At 42.6% G+C, this 21,977-nt stretch overlaps 1 protein-coding gene across 5 annotated transcripts in view; it reads left to right on the top strand.

Annotated features, from left to right (window-relative positions):
- Positions 1 to 239: 239 nt before the first annotated feature.
- The window catches only part of LOC311099043 (rho GTPase-activating protein 12-like), a 97,453-nt gene continuing 75,715 nt past the window's right edge, over positions 240 to 21,977 (top strand). For 2 of the 5 annotated variants that reach the window (XM_084139644.1, XM_084139645.1), the window contains exons 1-2: positions 303 to 468; positions 17,696 to 18,498. In XM_084139644.1, the coding sequence (XP_083995770.1) occupies positions 17,773 to 18,498 (726 nt within the window). In that variant the 5' untranslated portion in view covers positions 303 to 468; positions 17,696 to 17,772. Of the gene's footprint in view, positions 469 to 17,695; positions 18,499 to 21,977 lie in introns of all 5 variants that reach the window. The other 3 variants (XR_014609674.1, XM_084139646.1, XM_084139647.1) reach the window with 2 other exon arrangements.

The following is a 21,977-nucleotide window of genomic DNA, read 5'->3' as shown; positions in this document are numbered from 1 at the left end:
GTTTTACCAAATTCGTAGTTACTGCGTTTTGCATTTGTAGGGCAGCATACATTTCAGTTGTAATGGGGTGTATGTAACCTTGAAAGAAACAGTGTCAAAATGCACTATTGCTCGCCTAAGGTGCTTGGAGCCCTTTTCACTTCCGCCACAAGGTGGAGCCAGTACACCATCACTGCTCTCTCCCTCAAAAACTGTTGCGGACTGTCTTGAGTGGTATGTAACTATCGAAATTGGCAGACAGGCAAAAGCGGGAGCGAGCACATACGGGAACGTCAGGGAAAAGTGGAAACAAGGCGGAGAAAATGTGTGTAGTTAGTGCTGTTACCTTGCTAGAAGCCTTGTGACTTGACGGTGTAGTGTCGACAGGGAAGTCGAGGCGAAAAGACAAGACGAAAAGTTTATGGAATTATACATTCTTCACAAGTGCTTACTTTGACAAAACAAGGATTATCCCTGCCAGAAGAAAAGGTATGTCGAGTCTGACTGGTTGTGTCTTTCCCAGGAGAATGAAAAAGGTCTTATTTACTGTTCTTGTTTGCTAGGTAGTTAAACCTGCTAACTAACTAGCTAGTGCGTCATCCCACAAATTGAGTTTTGCTTTCAGCGAGCAAAACGACCCACTGTTTGTTGGAATGAGAAGCAACCTGTTCTGACTCGCCGTTCACAGAACGAGACATTCTGGTGTTTGGATATTGTCGACAAGCAAGTTACTGGTTAGATGAGAACTTGTACCTAACGTTAGGAGGTAACACCAAACCAGGTAGAGTTCCTTATTTCGTGCCCTTAGAATGTGAATGAGAGAAATATTGTACATGGTTACCCCTAATAATCCCACACCACCTACCTAACTAGCTACCTAACCTAGGGGTGAGAGGAGGCATAAATATTCCAGGAAACTGCTCAGTGGTTTCTTGGCTTGCCTGGAAACCCGACGTTGAATTGCACTGAATTCTATGTCGGGCAGAAATTAGCTTTTGAATTGGGAAAGTTTCCTCTCACGACCTCTATAAGCCATAATGTTGAATACAATTATATTTTAACATACATTACCGGTTGTCCGTGCGGTTGGTCCTTTTGGCGGTAGGAATGTGAGACAATATATCCACATAATTAAGTCAACTTTTCAATACACTTGTAGTGCTTTCAGATGTATATTACCTGAAGCATACACACGAGATAAAAATACATGCAGGAGTTGCATGCATACTTGCGGAGCTCGTGCGCTTGTTTACATGGTTCTGGTGATAGAAAACTGAACGCACTACCCCTTTGAAAAGTTTATATCATTATACTGTTCTGTGGATCTGTTGTCTCACATTCCACCCGACCAACCGCACAGACAACTGGTAAAGTACATTAAAATATAATTGTATTCAACATTCTGGCTTGCAGAGGTCCTGAGAGGAAACTTTCCTGATTCAAATGCTCATTTCTGCTCGATGTAGAATTAAATGCAATTCAACATCAGGTTTCCAGGCAACTTCTTGGCATGTTCCTACATAAAGTACCCATAACTAGTAAGCCAACTGCAGCTTGCTAACAAAACAGTTTATTTGGTGTTATACACAATCTAATCTAGTTACAGTCCCTTCAGAAAGTATTCATACCACTTGACTTATTCCACATTTTGTTGTGTTAAAGCCGGAATTCAAAATGGATTAAATCTAAAAAAAAATCTCACCCATCTACCTACACAAGATACCCCATAATGACAAAGTGAAAACATGTTTTTTGATTTAGATTTTTTATTATTGGAAATGAAATGCAGAAACATCTAATTTACATAAGTATTCACACCCCTGGCTCTGAGTCAATACATTTTAGAATCACCTTTGGCAGCGATTACCACTGTGAGTCTTTCTGGGTAAGTCTCTAAGAGCTTTGCAAACCTGGATTGTACAATATTTGGGCATTTTATTATTTTCGAAATTCTTCAAGCTCTGTCAGATTGGTTGTTGATCATTGCTAGACAACCATTTTAAAGTCTTGCCATACATTTTCCAGCAGATTTAAGTCAAAACTGTAACTCGGCCACTCAGAACATTCACAGTCTTCTTGGTAAGCAACTCCAGTGTAGATTTGGCCTTGTGTTTTAGGTTATTGTCCTGCTGAAAGGTGAATTAATCTCCCAGTGTCTGGTGGAAAGCAGGCTGAACTAGGTTTTCCTCTAGGATTTTGCCTGTGCTTAACTCCATTCCATTAATTTTTTGTCCTGATAAACTCCCCAGTCTGATTACAAGCATACCCAAAACATTGCTTTGCCCCCTTTTTTTTTCTTTTTTCATTATTACTTTAGTGCCTTGTTGCAAACAGGATGCATGTTTTGGATTTTTTTTATTCTGTACAGGCATCCTTCTTTTCACTCTGTCAATTAGGTTAGTATTGTGGAGTACCTACAGTGTTGTTGATCCATCCTCAGTTATCTGCCACTACAGCCATTCAACTCTGTAACTGTTTTAAAGTCACCATTGGCCTCATGGTGAAATCTCAGAGCGGTTTCCTTCCTCTCCGGCAACCGAGTTAGGCAGGACGCCTGTATCTTTGTAGTGACTGGGTGTATTTATACACCATCCAAAGTGTAATGAATAACTTCACCATGCTCAAAGGGATCTTCAATGTCTGCTTTTTTTTTTTTTTTACCCTTCTACCAATAGGTGCCCTTTGTGAGTCATTGGAAAACCTCCCTGGTCTGTGGTAGAATCTGTTTTTAAATTCACTGAGGGACCTTACAGATAATTGTCTGTGTGGGGTACAGCGATAAGGTAGTCATTCAAAAATCATGTTAAACACTATTATTGCACACAGTGAGTCCATGCAACTTATTATGTGACTTGTTAAGCAAGTTGTTACTCCTGAACGTATTTAGGCTTGCCATAACAAGGGGGTTGAATACTTATTGACTCGACATTTCAGCTTTTCATTTTTGATTAATTTGTAAAAATGTCTAAAAACATAATTCCACTTTGACATTATGGGGTATTGTGTCAGTGACGACAAAATCTAAATTTAATCCATTTTAAATGCAGGTTGTAACACAACAAAATGTGGAAAAAGTCAAGGGGTGTGAATATTTTCTGAAGGCACTGCATGTTCTCCTGCCTCTAGATTGGGTGGTTTACGACAGGGTTCTCAAACTGTCGGCCTGCGGGCCGAAATTAGCCCGCCTGTAATTTTATTTGCCCCCTCAATTCTTGATTTGTATTGTTTAATATTCCCACGCATAATAGAGAGATACATGTGATCATATACAAATGTATGCAAGGTTTGAAATTATTGTTTTAGTCAAATATTATATCTGTGTGGGCTTTTTCCAGTCAATTTGCAGTCTACAAATTATTTGTAATTATGTTCCGTCCCCCTGACCAGCCGCTCAATAAATAAATTGGCCCACGACTGAGTCTAGTTGATAATCCCTGGTTTACGGTTTGATAATTTTTCTGGGCTTCTCTCGCTACCTTCCATATGATACTGATTTTATATTTAATAAATCAAACAAACAAGAGGCAAGCAGCAGCAGGCAGACCCAGGGAGGAAGGAACCTTCAGTGGAACCAGACTCAGCCCATCCTTCCCCGGCTAGAGAAGGATTTAGTTTATTTAGCATGACTAGGTCATTTTGCATCCATTGGATGTTGCAGCATCACCTCAGATATCCACAGGCTCAATTGCTAGAGAGCTGTCTGGGGACGAGGTGAGTTAGGCTCACAGCATGGCAATACCATCACATTTTCTAAAATGATACTTAAGAATGGAATTTAGAATGTTCGTACGGATAGAAAAATTCTACGATCGTCATACGCACACCTGTAGGAGATCCCCATTGATAAATACCAATTGTTCTCAGGCTGTGTTCGTGCACGACCTTGGCTATTTGCATTTCGAAATGCCCCTAATTAACCATATATGGTTAAAATCATACCTTTAAAGCCTGGGGGAATATACAATGCCGTACCATGAAATAGAGGTGTTAGTGTCAGAGATTGAGGACAACCGAAAGGTTTTATTTGTCTCGCTCAGTTGTGGCTTGACCAGTAAACATAAAAACATAGCTACAAAGAGAGGACCATTAGGACAATTCAAGTTGCTTTAGCAATGGCAAATATACTTCAAATGTAGGGTCGTCACCATATCAGTATTGCGATACCCAGAGGTATCGTGGCAAGAAAACAAAACATGAAGCAGACTAAATGTAATGAGGAAACAGTCCTAATGTTGGAGACAAGCAGCCTTATGTTGACACCCAGAATCACGTTTCTTTCCAGCTATAGCACACAATATTTTACATAAAGTATGTTTTTTAAAGGACCAAAGAGTTTAGTCGTATTTGGAAACCCATTGGTGGCAAAGAAACCCCTCTTAACATCAACCTGTTGTGCGATGGTGTATGGTAATTGTATGCAACTGTGCTGATGATTGCATCCTAAACATCGGCTCACCAAGGGCTGTGAGATGCCAATCGGCAAGCTCCCTCTGAAAAGTGCCCGTTGCCAAAAACCTGAAGGTGAATAGCACTTGGATGTGCACCGGAATGGCATGCACTTACCTTTCTAAAGTAGGTCTCAAATCCTCGCAAAAAATCCTAGAAGATTGGTTTTGGGAAATGATATCTGATGAGCCAATCTGTAGTTTCTGCAAAAATGTCCCACCTGTCTCTAAAAACGAGCTCTCTGCGAAATGCAGCTTGTGCCAAATCTTCCAACAGAGCAAGATCAGCCATCTTTCATTCAATTTCCCATTATCTCAGTCTTTTATAGTGTGTTGACAATGGTCTCACTTCTACACGTGCCTCTAATTTAACAAATTACTGTACTTTATATGGATTATTAATTTAATAATTTCACTGATGTGGTAAAGTTATTTGATATTGCCTGTCAAGATATGTTGCATGAATTCACAATGGAAATAATGATTTAATGATTACTCTTACAATTTCACACATTTTCAACGTACTCTGAATATACCAAACATTAGGAACACATATTGAGTTGCACCCCCCTCTTTTCCCCTCAGAACAGCCTCAATTGGTCGGGCCATGGACTCTACAAGGTGTCGAAAGCGTTCCACAGGGATGCTGGCCCATGTTGACGCCAATGCTTCCCACAGTTGTGTCAAGTTGACTGGATGTCCTTTGGGTGGTGGACCATTCTTGATACACATGGGGAAACTGTTGAGTGTGAAAAACCCAGCAGCATTGCAGTTCTTGACACAAACTGGTGCACCTGGCACGTACTACCATAACCCGTTCATAGGCACATTACATTTTTTGTCTTGCCCATTCACCCTCTGAATGGCACAGATGCACAATCCACGTCTCAATTGTCTTAATGCTTAAAAATCCTTCTTTAACCTGTCTCCTCCCCTTCATCTACACTGATTTGAAGTGGATTTAACAAGTGACATCAATAAGTGATCATAGCTTTCACCTGGTCAGTCTGTCATGGAAAGAGCAGGTGTTATTAATGTTTTGTATACTCAGCAGTGGTGTAAAGTACTTTAGTAAAAATACTTTAAAGTACTACTTAAGTCATTTTTTGGGGGTATTTGTACTTTACTATTTATATTTTTGACAACTTTTACTTCACTACATTCCTAAAGAAAATAATGTACTTTTTTGCTCCATACATTTTCCCTGAAACCCAAAAGTAGCAGTTACATTTTCAATGCTTAGCAGGACAGGAAAAGGGTCCAATTCATGCACTTATCAAGAGAACATCCCTACTGCCTCTGATCTGTTGGACTCACTAAACACACATGCTTTGTTTGTGAATTACGCAATCTCAATCGCACTCCACACTGCCCCTTCCCACCTGGACAAAAGGAACACCAATGTGAAAATGCTGTTCATTGACTACAGCTCAGCGTTCAACACCATAGTGCCCACAAAGCTCATCACTAAGCTAAGGACCATGGGACTAAACACCTCCCTCTGGATCCTGGACTTCCTGACGGGCTCCCCCAGGTGTTAAGGGTAGGAAACAACACATCTTCCACGCTGATCCTCAACACTGGGGCACCTCAGGGGTGCGTGCTTAGTCCCCTCCTGTACTCCGTGTTCACCCGCGACTGCGTGGCCAAACATGACTCCAACGCCATCATTAAGTTTGCTGACGACACAACAGTGGTAGGCCTGATCACCAACAACGATGAGACAGCCTATAGGGAGGTCAGAGACCTGGCAATGTGTTGCCAGGACAACAACCTCTCCCTCAACGTGATCAAGACAAATGAGCTGATTACAGGAAAAGGCCGAACAGGCCCCCATTAACATCGACGGGGCTGTAGTGGAGCGGGTCGAGAGTTTCAAGTTCCTTGGTGTCCACATCACCAACAAACTATCATGATCCAAACACACCAAGACAGTAGTGAAGAGGGCATGACAACAACTTTTCTCCATCAGGAGACTGAAAAGATTTGGCATTGGTCCGCAGATCCTCAAAAAGTTCTACAGCTGCACCATCGAGACCATCCTGACCAGTTGCATCACCGCCTGGTATGGCAATTGCTCGGCATCTGACCGTAAGGCACTACAGAGGGTAGTGCGTACGGCCCAGTACTTCGCTGGGGCCAAGCTTCCTGCCATTCAGGACCTATATACTAGGCGGTGTCAGAAGAAGGCCCAAAAAATTGTGAAAGACTCCAGTCACCCAAGTCATAGACTGTTCTCTCTCCTTAACAGCTTCTACCCCCAAGCCATAAGACTGCTGAACAATTAATCAAATGGCCACCTGGACTATTTGCATTGACACCACCCCCCCCTCCATTTGTTTTTACACTGCTGCTACTCTCTGTTTATTATCTATGCATAGTCACTTTACCCCTACCTACATGTACAAATTACCTTGACTAACCTGTACCCCTGCACATTGACTCTGTACCGGTACCCCCTGTATATAGCCTCGGTATTGTTGTTTTATTGTGTTACTTTTTAAATATTTTTTACCTTAGTTTATTTAGTAAATATTTTCTTAACTCTTTCTTGAACTGCATTGTTGGTTAAGGGCTTGTAAGTAAGCATTTCACGGTAAGGTCTACACCTGTTGTATTCGGCGCATGTGACAAATACAATTTGATTTGAATAATGTCTGTGTGTTTGAGTGTGCCCCTGGCTATAAAAACAATATGGTGCCGTTTGCTTAATATAAGCATTTGTAAATGATTTATTCTTTTACTTTTGATACTTAAGTATATTTTAGGAATTACATTTACTTTTGATACTTAAGTATATTTTAAAACCAAATACTTTTAGATTTTTACACAAGTAGTATTTTACTGGGTGACTCACTTTTATTTGAGTCATTTTCTGTTAAGGTATATTTACTTTTACTCAAGTATGACAATTGGGTACTTTTTCCACCACTGATACTCTTTGTATATTTTCCCCCATTCACTAGGCTACGCCTGACAAGCATTTCCCTTATTCCACCACTTGGAACTGTGCTACATTCACCCACACTCTCAAGCAAACGTTCATATTGATAAATCTCATGCATGGTTGACACATTATTGATAAGAGGCTCCAGGAGCTGTCTTCTCTTCCCCTTGGAAGAAAGTTTCCTAAATAATCCCAATGTTAGTTGTTCTAGACTACATCTCCTTGGCCTTATTTCTCAGACACAGATTAAGCCTAGTCCTGAATGATTTAAGAAGCACTTTCACCTGTGTCTAGGAAACAGGCCCCTTATCTTGGTGTCTGTCTTTCCACTCTGTAAATAACGGAATGCAGCATCTATAAAATGCCATAAAATAAAGGCACCAGCAGTGCAGCAGTTAGTGCCATGGTGAATGCAGACTAGGGATGTGACAAATGGAGAATATTGCTTAACGTTTAAACTGTCATTTTGTTTTCTCGGTTTTCCGTTAAAACGATTAGAAAATATCATATAATTCCACGTCAGTTTACAATGCAGAATAATGGTCATATTGCGTATGACACTAGGGCCGGGCGATGAAGTTATATCTACCACAACCCTTTACATACATAGAACACAGCTACATTAACGTGGATAGCGACAATTGATAACATTTCAGACAATAAAAAAGTATAGAAGTACCGCATCAGGTCTGTACCTTTTCAGTCAGTAGAATTCTGCTCCTGCGTAAAATGTTCTGTATTTTTTTCCCCTGACAACTAAACGTCGCTGATTGATGTGCTGCCCTGTTGTTGTTGTTTATGCCGTTTTTTATGGTATGGTAGCTAGATGTTTTATTTCTTCTAAAAATCTATTTAACCAACTTTAAAGTACTTTTTTAAGAGCGAGTGGTCTGTGCTCAGCAGCTCGAGATTATTTGATTGACGGTTCGGGTTGCCTAGTGATGGATTTGAGTCCCGTTTCAGAAGCAGCATTCCTTTACAGACAAATAAAATGTTAGTTCATATCACCAGAGAAGGTTTCGTGTAGGCATTTAAGGATCCCAATTTCGTATAAACGTTCACACCCCTAACGCAGACACCTTCAGTGCAACAGTCATTGCCATGGTGTATGGCATTGATTATTAGATGAAGAGACGGGGTCCTGGTCAAAAGTAGTGCATTACATAGGGAATAGGGTGCCATGTGTCCTGGTCAAAAGTAGTGCACTACATAGGGAATAGGGTGCCACGGGCCCTGGTCAAAAGTAGTGCACTACATAGGGAATAGGGTGCCGTGTGTAATGGTCAAAAGCAGTGCACTACATAGGGAATAGGGTGCCATGTATCCTGGTCAAAAGTAGTGCACTACATAGGGAATAGGGTGCCACGTGTCCTGGTCAAAAGCAGTGCGCTGTATAAGATGTCCTCTAGCTATTCTCTCAGTGACCCTTGTTTGTATTCAGTATCATTGAAACCGCCCCTCCCAGTCCCACCACACTCCTCATTATACTTACCTAATCCTCTTTGTTCCTGGAGGAACATGGGGCCTGCCCTAAAGCACCTCATTGTAAATACCATCCCCTTATTGTCACAGAAAACAAGTGGCATTTTAAAAGTCAATGCTGTGCCTCAGCTCTGTTGGCAGACAGATGCAGATCAAAGCCAGGTGTGTTAAAGGGATAGTGTGACATTTTGGCAATTAGCACGCTAGTTGTTCCTGTAGACTTCCAAGGGTAGTTAGCAATGGCTCCAGAAACTACCTTAAACTTCCATCAAGCTGCACGCAGAGACATACATATAAATCCATAAATAAATCTGACTGGGTATGTAGAAAAATGGGCTTAATTGCCCAAATGTCGCACTATCCCTTTAAGGGATGCTGCTAATGTTTCTAGGGACACACTCTTTTCAAGCCACTTTGATAATAAGTGATTTTCGTAGCAGGTTAGGAAAGCATTTTCGCTAACCCTAACCCTTTTCCTAACCTTAACCTCAGTCTCCTAACCTGCTACGTTAATTATCCTAATCTGCTGCATAAATTCTCCAAACCATCTACGAAAAAGTCACTTTGCTATGGAAGAATATTGTAGTATAATAGTGAAGACATCAAAACTATGAAATAACACATATGGAATCATGTAGTAACCAAAAAAGTATTAAACAAATCAAAATATATTTTTATATTTTAGATTCTTCAAATAGCCACCCTTCGCCTTGATGACAGCTTTGCACACTCTTGGCATTCTCTCAACCAGCTTCACCTGGAATGCTTTTCCAACAGTCTTGAAGGAGTTCCCACATATGCTGAGCACTTGTTGGCTCCTTTCCCTTCACTCTGCGGTCCGACTCATCCCAAACCATCTCAATTTGGTTGAGGTCGGGGGATTGTGGAGGCCAGGTCATCTGATGCAGCACTCCATCACTCTCCTTCTTGGTAAAATAGCCCTTACACAGCCTGGAGGTGTGTTGGGTCATTGTCCTGTTGAAAAACAAATGATAGTCCCACTAACTAAGCCCAAACCAGATGGGATGGCATATCGCTGCAGAATGCTGTGGTAGCCATGCTGGTTAAGTGTGCCTTGAATTCTAAATAAATCACAGACAGTGTCACCAGCAAAGCACACAATAACACCACCACCTCCATGTTTTACGGTGGGAAATACACATGCAGAGATTATCCATTCACCCACACCGCGTCTCACAAAGACAAGGTGGTTGGAACCACAAATCTCCAATTTGGACTCCAGACCAAAGGACAAATGTCCGCCGGTCTAATGCCATTGCTTGTGTTTCTTGGCCCAAGCAAGTCTCTTCTTTGCAGCAATTCGACCATGAAGGCCTGATTCACACAGTCTCCTCTGAACAGTTGATGGTGAGATGTGTCTGTTACTTGAACTCTGTGAAGCATTTATTTGGGCTACAATTTCTGAGGTTGGTAACTCTAATGAACTTATCCTCTGCAGCAGAGGTAACTCTGGGTCTTCCATTCCTGTGGTGGTCCTCATGAGAGCCAGTTTCATCATAGCGCTTGATGATGGTTTTTACATTTTTACATTTTAGTCATTTAGCAGACGCTCTTATCCAGAGCGACTTACAGTTAGTGAGTGCATACATTATTTTTTTATTTTTCATACTGGGAATCGAACCCACAACCCTGGTGTTGCAAACGCCATGCTCTACCAACTGAGCTACATCCCTGCCGGCCATTCCCTCCCCTACCCTGGACGACGCCGGGCCAATTGTGTGCCGCCCCATGGGACTCCCAGTCACGGCCAGCTACGACAGAGCCTGGATTGGAACCAGGATCTCTAGTGGCACAGCTAGCACTGTGATGCAGCGCCTTAGACCACTGCGCCACTCGGGAGTTTTTGCGACTGCACTTGAAGAAACTTGTTCCGTATTGACTGACCTTCATGTCTTAAAGTAATGATGGACTGTCATTTCTCTTTGCTTATTTGAGCTGTTCTTGCCATAATATGGACTTGGTCTTTTACCAAATAGGGCTGTCTTCTGTATACCACCCCTACCTTGTCACAACACAACTGATTGGCTCAAACGCATTAAGAAGGAAAGAAATTCCACAAATTAACTTTTAAGAAGGCACACCTGTTAATTGAAATGCATTCCAGGTGACTACCTCATGAAGCTGGTTGAGAGAATGCCAAGTGTGCAAAGCTGTCATCAAGGCAAAGGGTGGCTATTTGAAGAATCTCAAAAAGAAAATATATTTTCATTTGTTTCACTTTTTTGTTTACTACATGATTCCATATGTGTTATTTCATAGTTTCGATGTCTTCACTATTATTCTACAATGTAGAAAATAGTAAAAAAAAAAAAAAAAAAAAAAACTTGAATGAGTAGGTGTGTCCAAACCTTTGACTGGTAGTGTAGGACTAATCAACAAGTAGTAAACTGGTTTTCTGTCCAGTCCACACTGTGCTAGCCAGACTGTCAGTTGATAGCAGTGCATGGACTCTGTACGATAGGCCAAGGCATATGTGTTGGAGCTAGTTCTCAGATAATATAATATGCCATTTTTAGCTGACACTTTTAGTCATGCGTGCATACATTTTCAGTATGGGTGGCCCCAGTGGAAATCAAACCCACAATCCTTGGCGTTTCAAGCGCCATGCTCTACCAACTGATCCACACAGAACCCAGCCGAACACCTTGCAAAGCAATACCCAATACCATAGTCAATCTGTAACTACCGCAGGCAAGGAGGCACAAATCCTATCAGTGTTGCCCTCTTCATGTGCCAGAGACACCTGAAAAGCCCCTGGGAAGCAAGGTCGCTAGAAGAGACTGCCGTGTTGTCTTGGCCACGCTCCATGTCTCCTCAAAATAAGGATTCATCTGGATAGAGAGCGATAGAAATAGAATGGCTACATCTTCCCGTCATTCTCGCCTGCCGAAACTGTCTTGTCTGGAGATGTAGCTTGGAAATCAAGCAGACCAAGGCTCTATCCCAAATGGCACCCATATCCTATATAGTGCACTGCTTTTGACCAGGGCCCATACGGTCAAAAGTAGCAGACTGAAATAGGGAATAGGTTGCCATTTAGGACATTTTACATTTACATCATTTAGTAGACATAGGACGCATCCACAGTCGTCATATCTGGCCCCTATTCAGTGTCCAATACTATAGAATTAGTATGCTGGCCTGGCCTGGCCAGTGGCTCTGCTCAGCTCTGCTGTGATTTATCATTCTGTAAAGTATGGATGTTTGGTGGGATTATTAGCCATGACAGGGGCTCATGTAATAGAGTGTGTGGTTGTGGTAATCCAGGGAGGGTGATATGGCTGTTCTGGCTGAGGTATTCCTATTAGGGGAGGATTAATCCCACTGGAGGTAGTTCATCACACGGTCTCACGGTCTGTCTGTGTGCTTAAGGTAATGATCAAAAGATAACAGCATCTACTGGGAGTAACTGGAGATTTACGGGCATTCCAAATGGCACCCTATTTCCTTTGAAGACCATAGGGTTCTGGTCAAAAATAGTGCGTTTATAAAGGGTAAGGGTTGCCTTTTGGGACACAAACTGGGAGTGGCTGGAGAGATACTGCTAAAATAGCCCATTGCAGACTGTGCAGACAGATGTTGATTGAGAACAGATTTAATCATGCATCCCAAATGGCACCCAGTTTCCTATATAGTGCACTACGAAATAGGGTGCCATTTGGGATCAGTTTCCTATATAGTGCACTACGAAATAGGGTGCCATTTGGGATGCTGACCTAGCCTAGGCCTACCGAATTGTGATTCATAAAACCATCTGTTTGTTTACAGCAGTGGGTTATTGGGTTTGCATTTAAATTACCCATGAGACACCGTGTTTATTCTTGTTTATTTGGATCCTCTCTCTGGCTTGTTATTCTCTAGCGTGTGATGTGTGAACCATCTTGGCGTTCAGTGGCAATGAATTCTGAGGGTTTTATCATCACGCTGCTCTGCTGGATGAGAATAAATCCAAACTCTGTCTTGTCTCATAATTATGTGCTTCACATACGAAACGTTTAGCAGACCTGTTATTCTTTTGGTTACACAATAGGACATGGATGTCCTCAAAATAGGCCAGCAAAGGTATAGACCTAGGCATTGTCGCCACAAAGACAAATCCTGATAATCTTTTTGTCAGCACAGGAGCCACCTCAAGGCTGGACTAGCCTGTCCCACAGTCACCCCTATGAAGAGAGCAGGCAGTGGACGTTGTTGGTGACACTGTTAATGAGGGTTCTGCTTTAGGACACCCTTCAGTAAGGCTTGTCTGAGCCTGTTTCTGTAGCATGAGGCAGCTTGATGTTCCAGTACACCCCCCTGGACTGGGCCTTACCCTAATCAGAGAGGCATCGCCCCTGTACTGGGCCTTACCCGAATCAGAGAGGCATCGCCCCCTGGACTGGGCCTTACCCTAATCAGAGAGGCATCGCCCCTGGACTGGGCCTTACCCTAATCAGAGAGGCATCGCCCCTGGACTGGGCCTTACCTTAATCAGAGAGGCATCGCCCCTGTACTGGGCCTTACCCGAATCAGAGAGGCATCGCCCCCTGGACTGGGCCTTACCCTAATCAGAGAGGCATCGCCCCCTGGACTGGGCCTTACCCTAATCAGAGAGGCATCGCCCCCTGGACTGGGCCTTACCCTAATCAGAGAGGCATCGCCCCCTGGACTGGGCCTTACCTTAATCAGAGAGGCATCGCCCCCTGGACTGGGCCTTACCCTAATCAGAGAGGCATCGCCCCCTGTACTGGGCCTTACCCTAATCGGAGAGGCATCGCCCCCTGGACTGGGCCTTACCCTAATCGGAGAGGCATCGCCCCCTGGACTGGGCCTTACCCTAATCGGAGAGGCATCGCCCCCTGGACTGGGCCTTACCCTAATCAGAGAGGCATCGCCCCCTGGACTGGGCCTTACCCTAATCAGAGAGGCATCGCCCCCTGGACTGGGCCTTACCCTAATCAGAGAGGCATCGGTCCCATTTTATCCAAAGCAATTTAGTCATGCGTGCATACATTTTTAGTATGGGTGGCCCCAGTGAAAATCAAACCCACAATCCTCGACCGGGATTGAACCCCCAGCCTTCCCATCTCAGGGCGGACACTAACCACAAGGCCACAGAATTGGTACCCCTTTCTGAGGAGTTTTTAGACCAGTCTCAGAGGCCTCTCTCTGGGCGTTGGCTGACTCAGTGGAGCCAGGGTAGAAATACTCAAAGCAGTTTGGCTCGCTGTGGTTGTCTTGTGGGGGACCCTTTTCTCAAGTCCCCAGTAACTAGGCTACTCAAAACCAATGTTTTTGAAAAGGATGGTTTGGTGTACAGAAAATGGGAAAGTTTTGAGAGCAATGAAACTGTGTTTGTGTGTTGATGACTAACATTAACTAGCCTGGGTAAAGTTGGATGGCAGGATTTATCCAAAGACTGTACATGAAACATGGCCTAACTTTGGGGCACAGCAAGTCAGCAATGGCCTCAGGCAGGGCAAATCACAACTGCCCCTTCTCGAGCACAGTTTAGCCCATTGGCATAACAGATGGAAATGTAAGATTATCACTGGGGTGGCACAGGGTTTTGGGTTGCATTGAGAAGCTCAAATACTTGTACTGACTACTACTACAACTTCTCTGGACCAGTTGTGGGAATGTCTAGCCTGGGATGTCAAAAGTGAAATGGAGCAATTCATTTTGGATTCCAGGCTAGTGAATGTCTCTTTTTTTTTTTAGGTGGAACAGTTCATCAAAGGTCAGATTGTACAACAAGTTGCACCTGACTGGGCTCATTTTATGTCCATAGCCTCAGGAATGTGTGACATCACGAAGGAAGTATGTGCGGATTGAGTAATCGGAACAACAAATGGCACTGTGCTTCAGATCTACGGCCAGTCAGTCAGAGTTGCTTGCTCAGATTGAGTGTGGAGTGGGGGAAAGAGGGACACATGAATCGTATTAGTCACACTAATCTTATCTACCTCTCAGGCTTGGAGCAGCACAACTCTTACTGTATAACACCAGAGAGGCTTGGAGCAGCACAACTCTTACTGTATAACACCAGAGAGTCTTGGAGCAGCACAACTCTTACTGTATAACACCAGAGAGGCTTGGAGCAGCACAACTCTTACTGCATAACACCAGAGAGGCTTGGAGCAGCACAACTCTTACTGTATAACACCAGAGAGTCTTGGAGCAGCACAACTCTTACTGTATAACACCAGAGAGGCTTGGAGCAGCACAACTCTTACTGTATAACACCAGAGAGGCTTGGAGCAGCACAACTCTTACTGTATAACACCAGAGAGGCTTGGAGCAGCACAACTCTTACTGTATAACACCAGAGAGGCTTGGAGCAGCACAACTCTTACTGTATAACACCAGAGAGGCTTGGAGCAGCACAACTCTTACTGTATAACACCAGAGAGGCTTGGAGCAGCACAACTCTTACTGTATAACACCAGAGAGGCTTGGAGCAGCACAACTCTTACTGTAGAACACCAGAGAGGCTTGGAGCAGCACAACTCTTACTGTAGAACACCAGAGAGGCTTGGAGCAGCACAACTCTTACTGTAGAACACCAGAGAGGCTTGGGGATTGAGAGCTTCAAGCAGGTTGAGAGCTTCCAAGTTTCTTGGTGTCCACATCACCAACGAACTATCAGGGTTCAAATCAGGGATGTGGCGGTCACGAAATGTTGTCAGCCGGTGATTGTCAAGCAAATAACTGTCGGTCTCACGGTAATTGACCGTTAGTTAACATAAACACATTTAGCATCTCCTGGCTTCCCCACACATAGCTTACAAGCCATTTTAAAAAGTCTAATAAATCCATGTAGTATAGCCTACACCTTCACAATAAATCCATTATTTATTTTAGATAGGTCTAAAGAAGCATGATATGAAGAAAATGTAGTCTATTGCAGAAGAAAAGAATAGCATACTCTGAGTTGTCCTTATGTTAGGTCCTGTTGTGGCTATGTCAAATGGCTGTTTGCTACACTAGTTCATTTAGCAGACAAGATTTGCTTAGAATTCCGTGGCATTATTTGTTAGTATGAAGAATTCAATTGAACATAGCTGAATAAAATATAAATATTTTCTCCAAACGATTTGAGGGAGCGCGCACATGCGGCTATTCTGTGTTGAGCGGTTAACAAAGAAATAGGTACTCCTATATGCTTAATTTAGAGTTATTAATGTAACTTTAGTTGTTCTACAAACGTTGGGCTATATGTTTTGATTTTTAATACATTGTAAGGCTGCATGATGAAACTCTAATGATGATTTGAAAAAAGTTGATTTAAAGGCATGAGCTCTGCCTTGTTTTTTGTGCACGCTGTAAACACTCCAATAGTCTCTCGAATTTCATGGCGGCATCCCCTTTGGCCGTAATGCACCCCAAAAAAAATCCATGCCTTTTGCGGCCCGGAGTGCTGCGCAACTGCGCGCATCCTTATCCAATTCCGAGGTGCATATTGAAGATATTGGAAGAACTGTCCACGTTAATTTTTCGTCAGCCAACAAGATTAGTTTTCCTAACGAACAGCAAAAGCACTAGCCTATGTCAATCTACTATCCCCCATAGTACAAAAGTCGACCTATTCTGTTCGAGAAATAAATATTCCAAACATAGTCTGGGACAGTTGTGGGATGCCATAGATCCCAAATTAATACAACCACTAGCATCGAAAACCCTTTTTTATGCAATGTGGCTGACGCAACAGATCAGAACGTTTAGCTAAAAATGTTGATAAACTATTAGGCTATTTCTTCACATTTATAAGTGCAGCAATGCTCACATGGTAGTAGGCTATAAGCACGGATGTTCCATTGGCGGAAATGCCATTATGCATGTAATGCTTTTATTATAAAGGTGCATTTTTATGGTGAACATTTTCTTCCCCAAACTTGAAACTCACGCGTTGCTTATATATGCCAGTTAGGCTCTACACCCCTTGTAAAGCGGATTAATGTGCTTAATTTTAAGAAGTTATTTGGCCACTTTAGTTGTGATACAAACCTTATTTAAACATATAGGCCTATGGGCTAGGCTACATGACAGCTTCTACCCCCAAGCCATAAGACTCCTGAACATCTAATCAAAGGGCTACCCGGACTATTTGCATTGACCCCCCACACACACACATTTTTACACTGCGGCTACTCTGTTTATTATCTGTGCATAGTCACTTTAACTCTATTTTCTTCTTTTTTATTTATTTATTTTTTACATCAGTTTATTTAGTAAATACTTTCTTAACACATTTTTTCTTAACTGCATTGTTGTTTTAAGGGCTTGTAAGTAAGCATTTCACTGTAAGGTCTACAGCTGTTGTATTCGGCAAATAATGTGACAAATAACATTTGATTTGGATGGGATTACCCAGTCAGTCTTCTCTTCAGTCTTTGCTCCTGAGTGTCTGTGTCTGTGTGTGTGTCTGTCTGTGTGTGTGTGTGTGTGTGTGTGTGTGTGTGTGTGTGTGTGTGTGTGTTCCTGTAATCTTATCTACCTGTCTCAGGCAACTTCCTAGGCTAGGAGCACAACTCTTACTGTTGACAGTGTACATAGACTTGGGGAATGGGATTACCAGAGTCTTCAGTCAGTCTTCAGTCTATGCTCCCCCATCCCATCCCTCCATTCTATAGTGTGAGTGTGTCTAAACTATGCAAGCCCAGAAATCTTGGAGTTGAAGGATTCCGGATTTCTTGCTAATTATCTCCTGATTCCGGGAATCTTTTAGCTGAGTTTTGCAACCCTAGTGTGTGTGTGTGTGTGTGTGTGTGTGTGTGTATATAAACGAATGTTATGATAAACTAGGCCTGTTCTCTCTCCCCCATTTCTCTCTCCTCTCAAGTTGTACAGTGGGCCATGCAGAGCCAGGCTGTGTCCCTGCGGCGGTGAGCTCCAGCACCAGCCAGTGTTTTCACCGTGATGGCGGCAGAGCGGGATGGGCGGGGGTGTGAGCTGCCCATTGCCCCGGGCCAGGTGTACATCGAGGTGGAGTATGACTACGATTACAAATCCAAAGAGCGCCAGGTCTCCATCCGCCAGGGAGAGTGTTACATGCTGGTGAAAAAGACCAACCAGGACTGGTGGCAGGTCAAGAAAGAGGAGGGGACCAAGGCGTTTTATGTCCCAGCGCAGTACGTCAGGGAGGTCCGTAAGGCCCTCATGCCGCCTCCCAAGCCCCTGCACCTGGGGCATTACCGTGGGGGGAGTGGGGGGAACCCGGTGCGGGTCAAGCCCAGCGTCCTGGAGATGGACAGAGACAGATCTAACGAGAACCTGAATGTGACCAGTTTCAGCCGGCCCTCTCCCTCGTCACCCTCCCCCTCCTCGTCGTCGGGGGCAGCCCTCACCCCTCCGAGCCAGCGCAGGGACAGGGATGCCAACCAGAACCCTGGTAGAGACCCTGGCAGCCCCACCGACCACGACAGGGCCTTGACAGATGTCCTCCAAAACACCCACCCTCACCCCCACGCTCCTGGACGGGGATGTAACACGCTGCCCCGTGCCCGCGCCTCCTCCCCAGAGCTCCGCAGGGCACCCCTGGACGTGGACATGCCGCCGGGGCACTGTGACTCAGAGGGGTCGGAGAGACGCAACGACTCAGAGTCTGGAGATGAGCTGAGCAGCAGTTCTACTGAACACCTGCAGGTAATGAAAGAGAAGATCTCGCTCTAATCCAAATCTTGTTGAATTAAAAAAAAGCTGGTTTTATTCCATTGGTCTTTCACTCTTTCACCCTGTTGTTCATGTGCAGCGGTGGTGATTTGAAAGTAATTGGAGCCTACTGCAGTTGTTCTTTCTTTTAGGCAACACAATATGAGGTACTACCTGAACCTTTGGATTTTGCTATGTTGTGCACTAATGAATACACCCTGTTGTTCTCTGTAGTGGCTGGCTGATTTAGAGCCTGGGTGTAGGGTAAGTGTACCTATTAAGCCTACCAAAATCTAAGTTTGGACATTATACTGCCCACGTTTGGACATTATACTGCCCAAGTTTGGACATTATACTGCCCACGTTTGGACATTATACTGCCCATGTTTGGACATTATACTGCCCACGTTTGGACATTATACTGCCCATGTTTGGACATTATACTGCCCACGTTTGGACATTATACTGCCCACGTTTGGACATTATACTGCCCACGTTTGGACATTATACTGCCCACGTTTGGACATTATACTGCCCACGTTTGGACATTATACTGCCCACGTTTGGACATTATACTGCACACGTTTGGACATTATACTGCCCACGTTTGGACATTATACTGCCCACGTTTGGACATTATACTGCCCACGTTTGGACATTATACTGCCCACGTTTGGACATTATACTGCCCACGTTTGGACATTATACTGCCCACGTTTGGACATTATACTGCCCACGTTTGGACATTATACTGCCCAAGAGAAGTGGAGATGATAAAATGAAAGATGAATCTCTCGAAGTTTTATGACTTCACTTACATAAAAAAACATATGTGAAGTCTGGACTGGGTTTAATTGGTACAGAAAGTACCCTTTAATCCCATGGGGTGTTCCAAATAAGGCTACCTTTTCAATCATAATTTTGAATTCATTTCAAAATGTTCAAAACTTAGAAATTGAAATTTCTTATATAAAAATAGATTATATGAATCTCCCCTAAAGTTATTAAAATAAACAGAACATTGCTATTCATCATGAAAACAGCACTCATAACAGAGGAGGTGTCATTACACACCTTATTCAACTAATCATAGACTTCAATCAAGACAATGAATCGGGTGTATTATTGCTTGGTTAGAACAAAAACCTGCACCCACATTGGCCCTCTGTGGATAAGAAGCCATGCACAAAGACCATAACACACACAACTTTCAATGAATTATCTGAAAGCTGATTCACATTTTGCTGTACTGCTATTGTTGTTAATTAGTTCAACTTGTCTTCCTGAAGCAGGTGGTGGACCAAAAAAACCGTGACTAGATGCATAATATGCATAACTGTAGTTTGTGTGTGTTTTTAATCAACTTAGTTCTGAACAAAAAACATATTTATGCTCATGTTCATTGAATATTAAGGATATCAACACACTATCCCCATGTGTTTCATTGCAAACCGGGCTTAATAGTAGCATACTGGGCTTAATAAGAGCATACTGGGCTTAATAAGAGCATACTGGGCTTAATAGTAGCATACTGGGCTTAATAGTAGCATACTGGGCTTAATAGTAGCATACTGGGCTTAATAGTAGCATACTGGGCTTAATAGTAGCATACTGGGCTTAATAGTAGCATACTGGGCTTAATAGTAGCATACTGGGCTTAATAGTAGCATACTGGGCTTAATAGTAGCATACTGGGCTTAATAGTAGCATACTGGGCTTAATAAGAGCATACTGGGCTTAATAGTAGCATACTGGGCTTAATAGTAGCATACTGGGCTTAATAGTAGCATACTGGGCTTAATAGTAGCATACTGGGCTTAATAAGAGCATACTGGGCTTAATAAGAGCATACTGGGCTTAATAAGAGCATACTGGAGCATACTGGGCTTAATAGTAGCATACTGGGCTTAATAGTAGCATACTGGGCTTAATAGTAGCATACTGGCCTTAATAGTAGCATACTGGGCTTAATAAGAGCATACTGGGCTTAATAAGAGCATACTGGGCTTAATAGTAGCATACTGGGCTTAATAGTAGCATACTGGGCTTAATAATAGCATACTGGGCTTAATAGTAGCATACTGGGCTTAATAGTAGCATACTGGGCTTAATAGTAGCATACTGGGCTTAATAGTAGCATACTGGGCTTAATAGTAGCATACTGGGCTTAATAGTAGCATACTGGGCTTAATAGTAGCATACTGGGCTTATTTGGAACAACTGTGATTTATGATGAAAAAGACAGAATAGCAAACTCTACTCATAAAATATTTAGATACTCATAAAATATTTAGAAACTATAAATATACACTGTAGACTACAATATTATGCAAAGGAAGTATTGATCATATGGAGTAATATTTATTTGTTGCCATTTACATTCTGTATAGCGGGAGTGCTTTTTGTGCTACTCTACCCTTTTTTAAAGCTGCGATATTTAACTTTTTGGGCGACCCGACCAAATTCACCTAGAAATATGAGTTATGGATCTGTCATTTTCATTGAAAGCAAGTCTTAAAAGCGGTAGATCTGTTCTAAGTGCGATATTTCTATGCTTCCCGTTCTTAAGTTTTTAGTTTTTGTGTTTTTTACTTTCGGTTTTGTACACCAGCTTCAAACAGCTGAAAATAAATGTTGGGTTATTGAAGAGGTATTTAACAGCGGTTTAGCTGGTACAATGATTCTCTACGCTATACATTGCTTGTTTTTGTCACATAAACGGAATTAGGCGAACTATTAGAATTTTAGCAATCAGAAAATGGCGGAGTGATTTTCTTTGCATAATGCACCTTTTAAGCCCACCTGAGATAAATGTCAAATGTACAGAAACAACATCTATGTATAACAATGCAAGGCTCATTTAACAGTAAAATAAGACAACATGTATTTAAAAATGGAATCTGTTAATGCCAGAAATCTATTATGTTGTTGTAGTTCACCAAGTTATGTTGTTACTGTGTGGCTGTGACATGCAGCCACGACTGCTAGCGTGAAAAACCCATATTTTCAATTGGCAAGAAATAGTAATGAATGCCCATGAAATATGCTATCATGTGCATTCATCAGCACATTATTTTCTTAATTTTACATAAAGTATGATCACTTATTTTAGAAGGTACAATATTTTTTTGACATGTGTTTATCCGAGGGTCGCCTCAACACAAGTGTTTTTGCAGCTTTGAAATTGGCCACTAGTAGGAACTTACATAACAGTCAATGACTTAATAATAAAACATCTGATTGGCTTAGAATAAAAACTGTTATGGATATAACAACCAGATTAATTGGTTGAAACATTAAACAGCATATTTTTTTTCTATTTCTTTATTATTTGAATCCAAAGATGTAAGTGGGCTTAATGGGTACGCTTTCCCTAGTGGCTGGTATGGCCTTTGTTCCCATGCTACCCGGCTCTATTACGCGTACCCTAGTGGCTGGTATGGCCTTTGTTCCCATGCTACCCGGCTCTATTA

Source organism: Coregonus lavaretus, assembly GCF_964263955.1.
Source record: "Coregonus lavaretus genome assembly, chromosome: 23".
Lineage (NCBI taxonomy): Eukaryota > Metazoa > Chordata > Actinopteri > Salmoniformes > Salmonidae > Coregonus > Coregonus lavaretus.
Note: the sequence above shows the minus strand (reverse complement) of the source record. Positions and strands in the feature narration are given on the sequence as shown.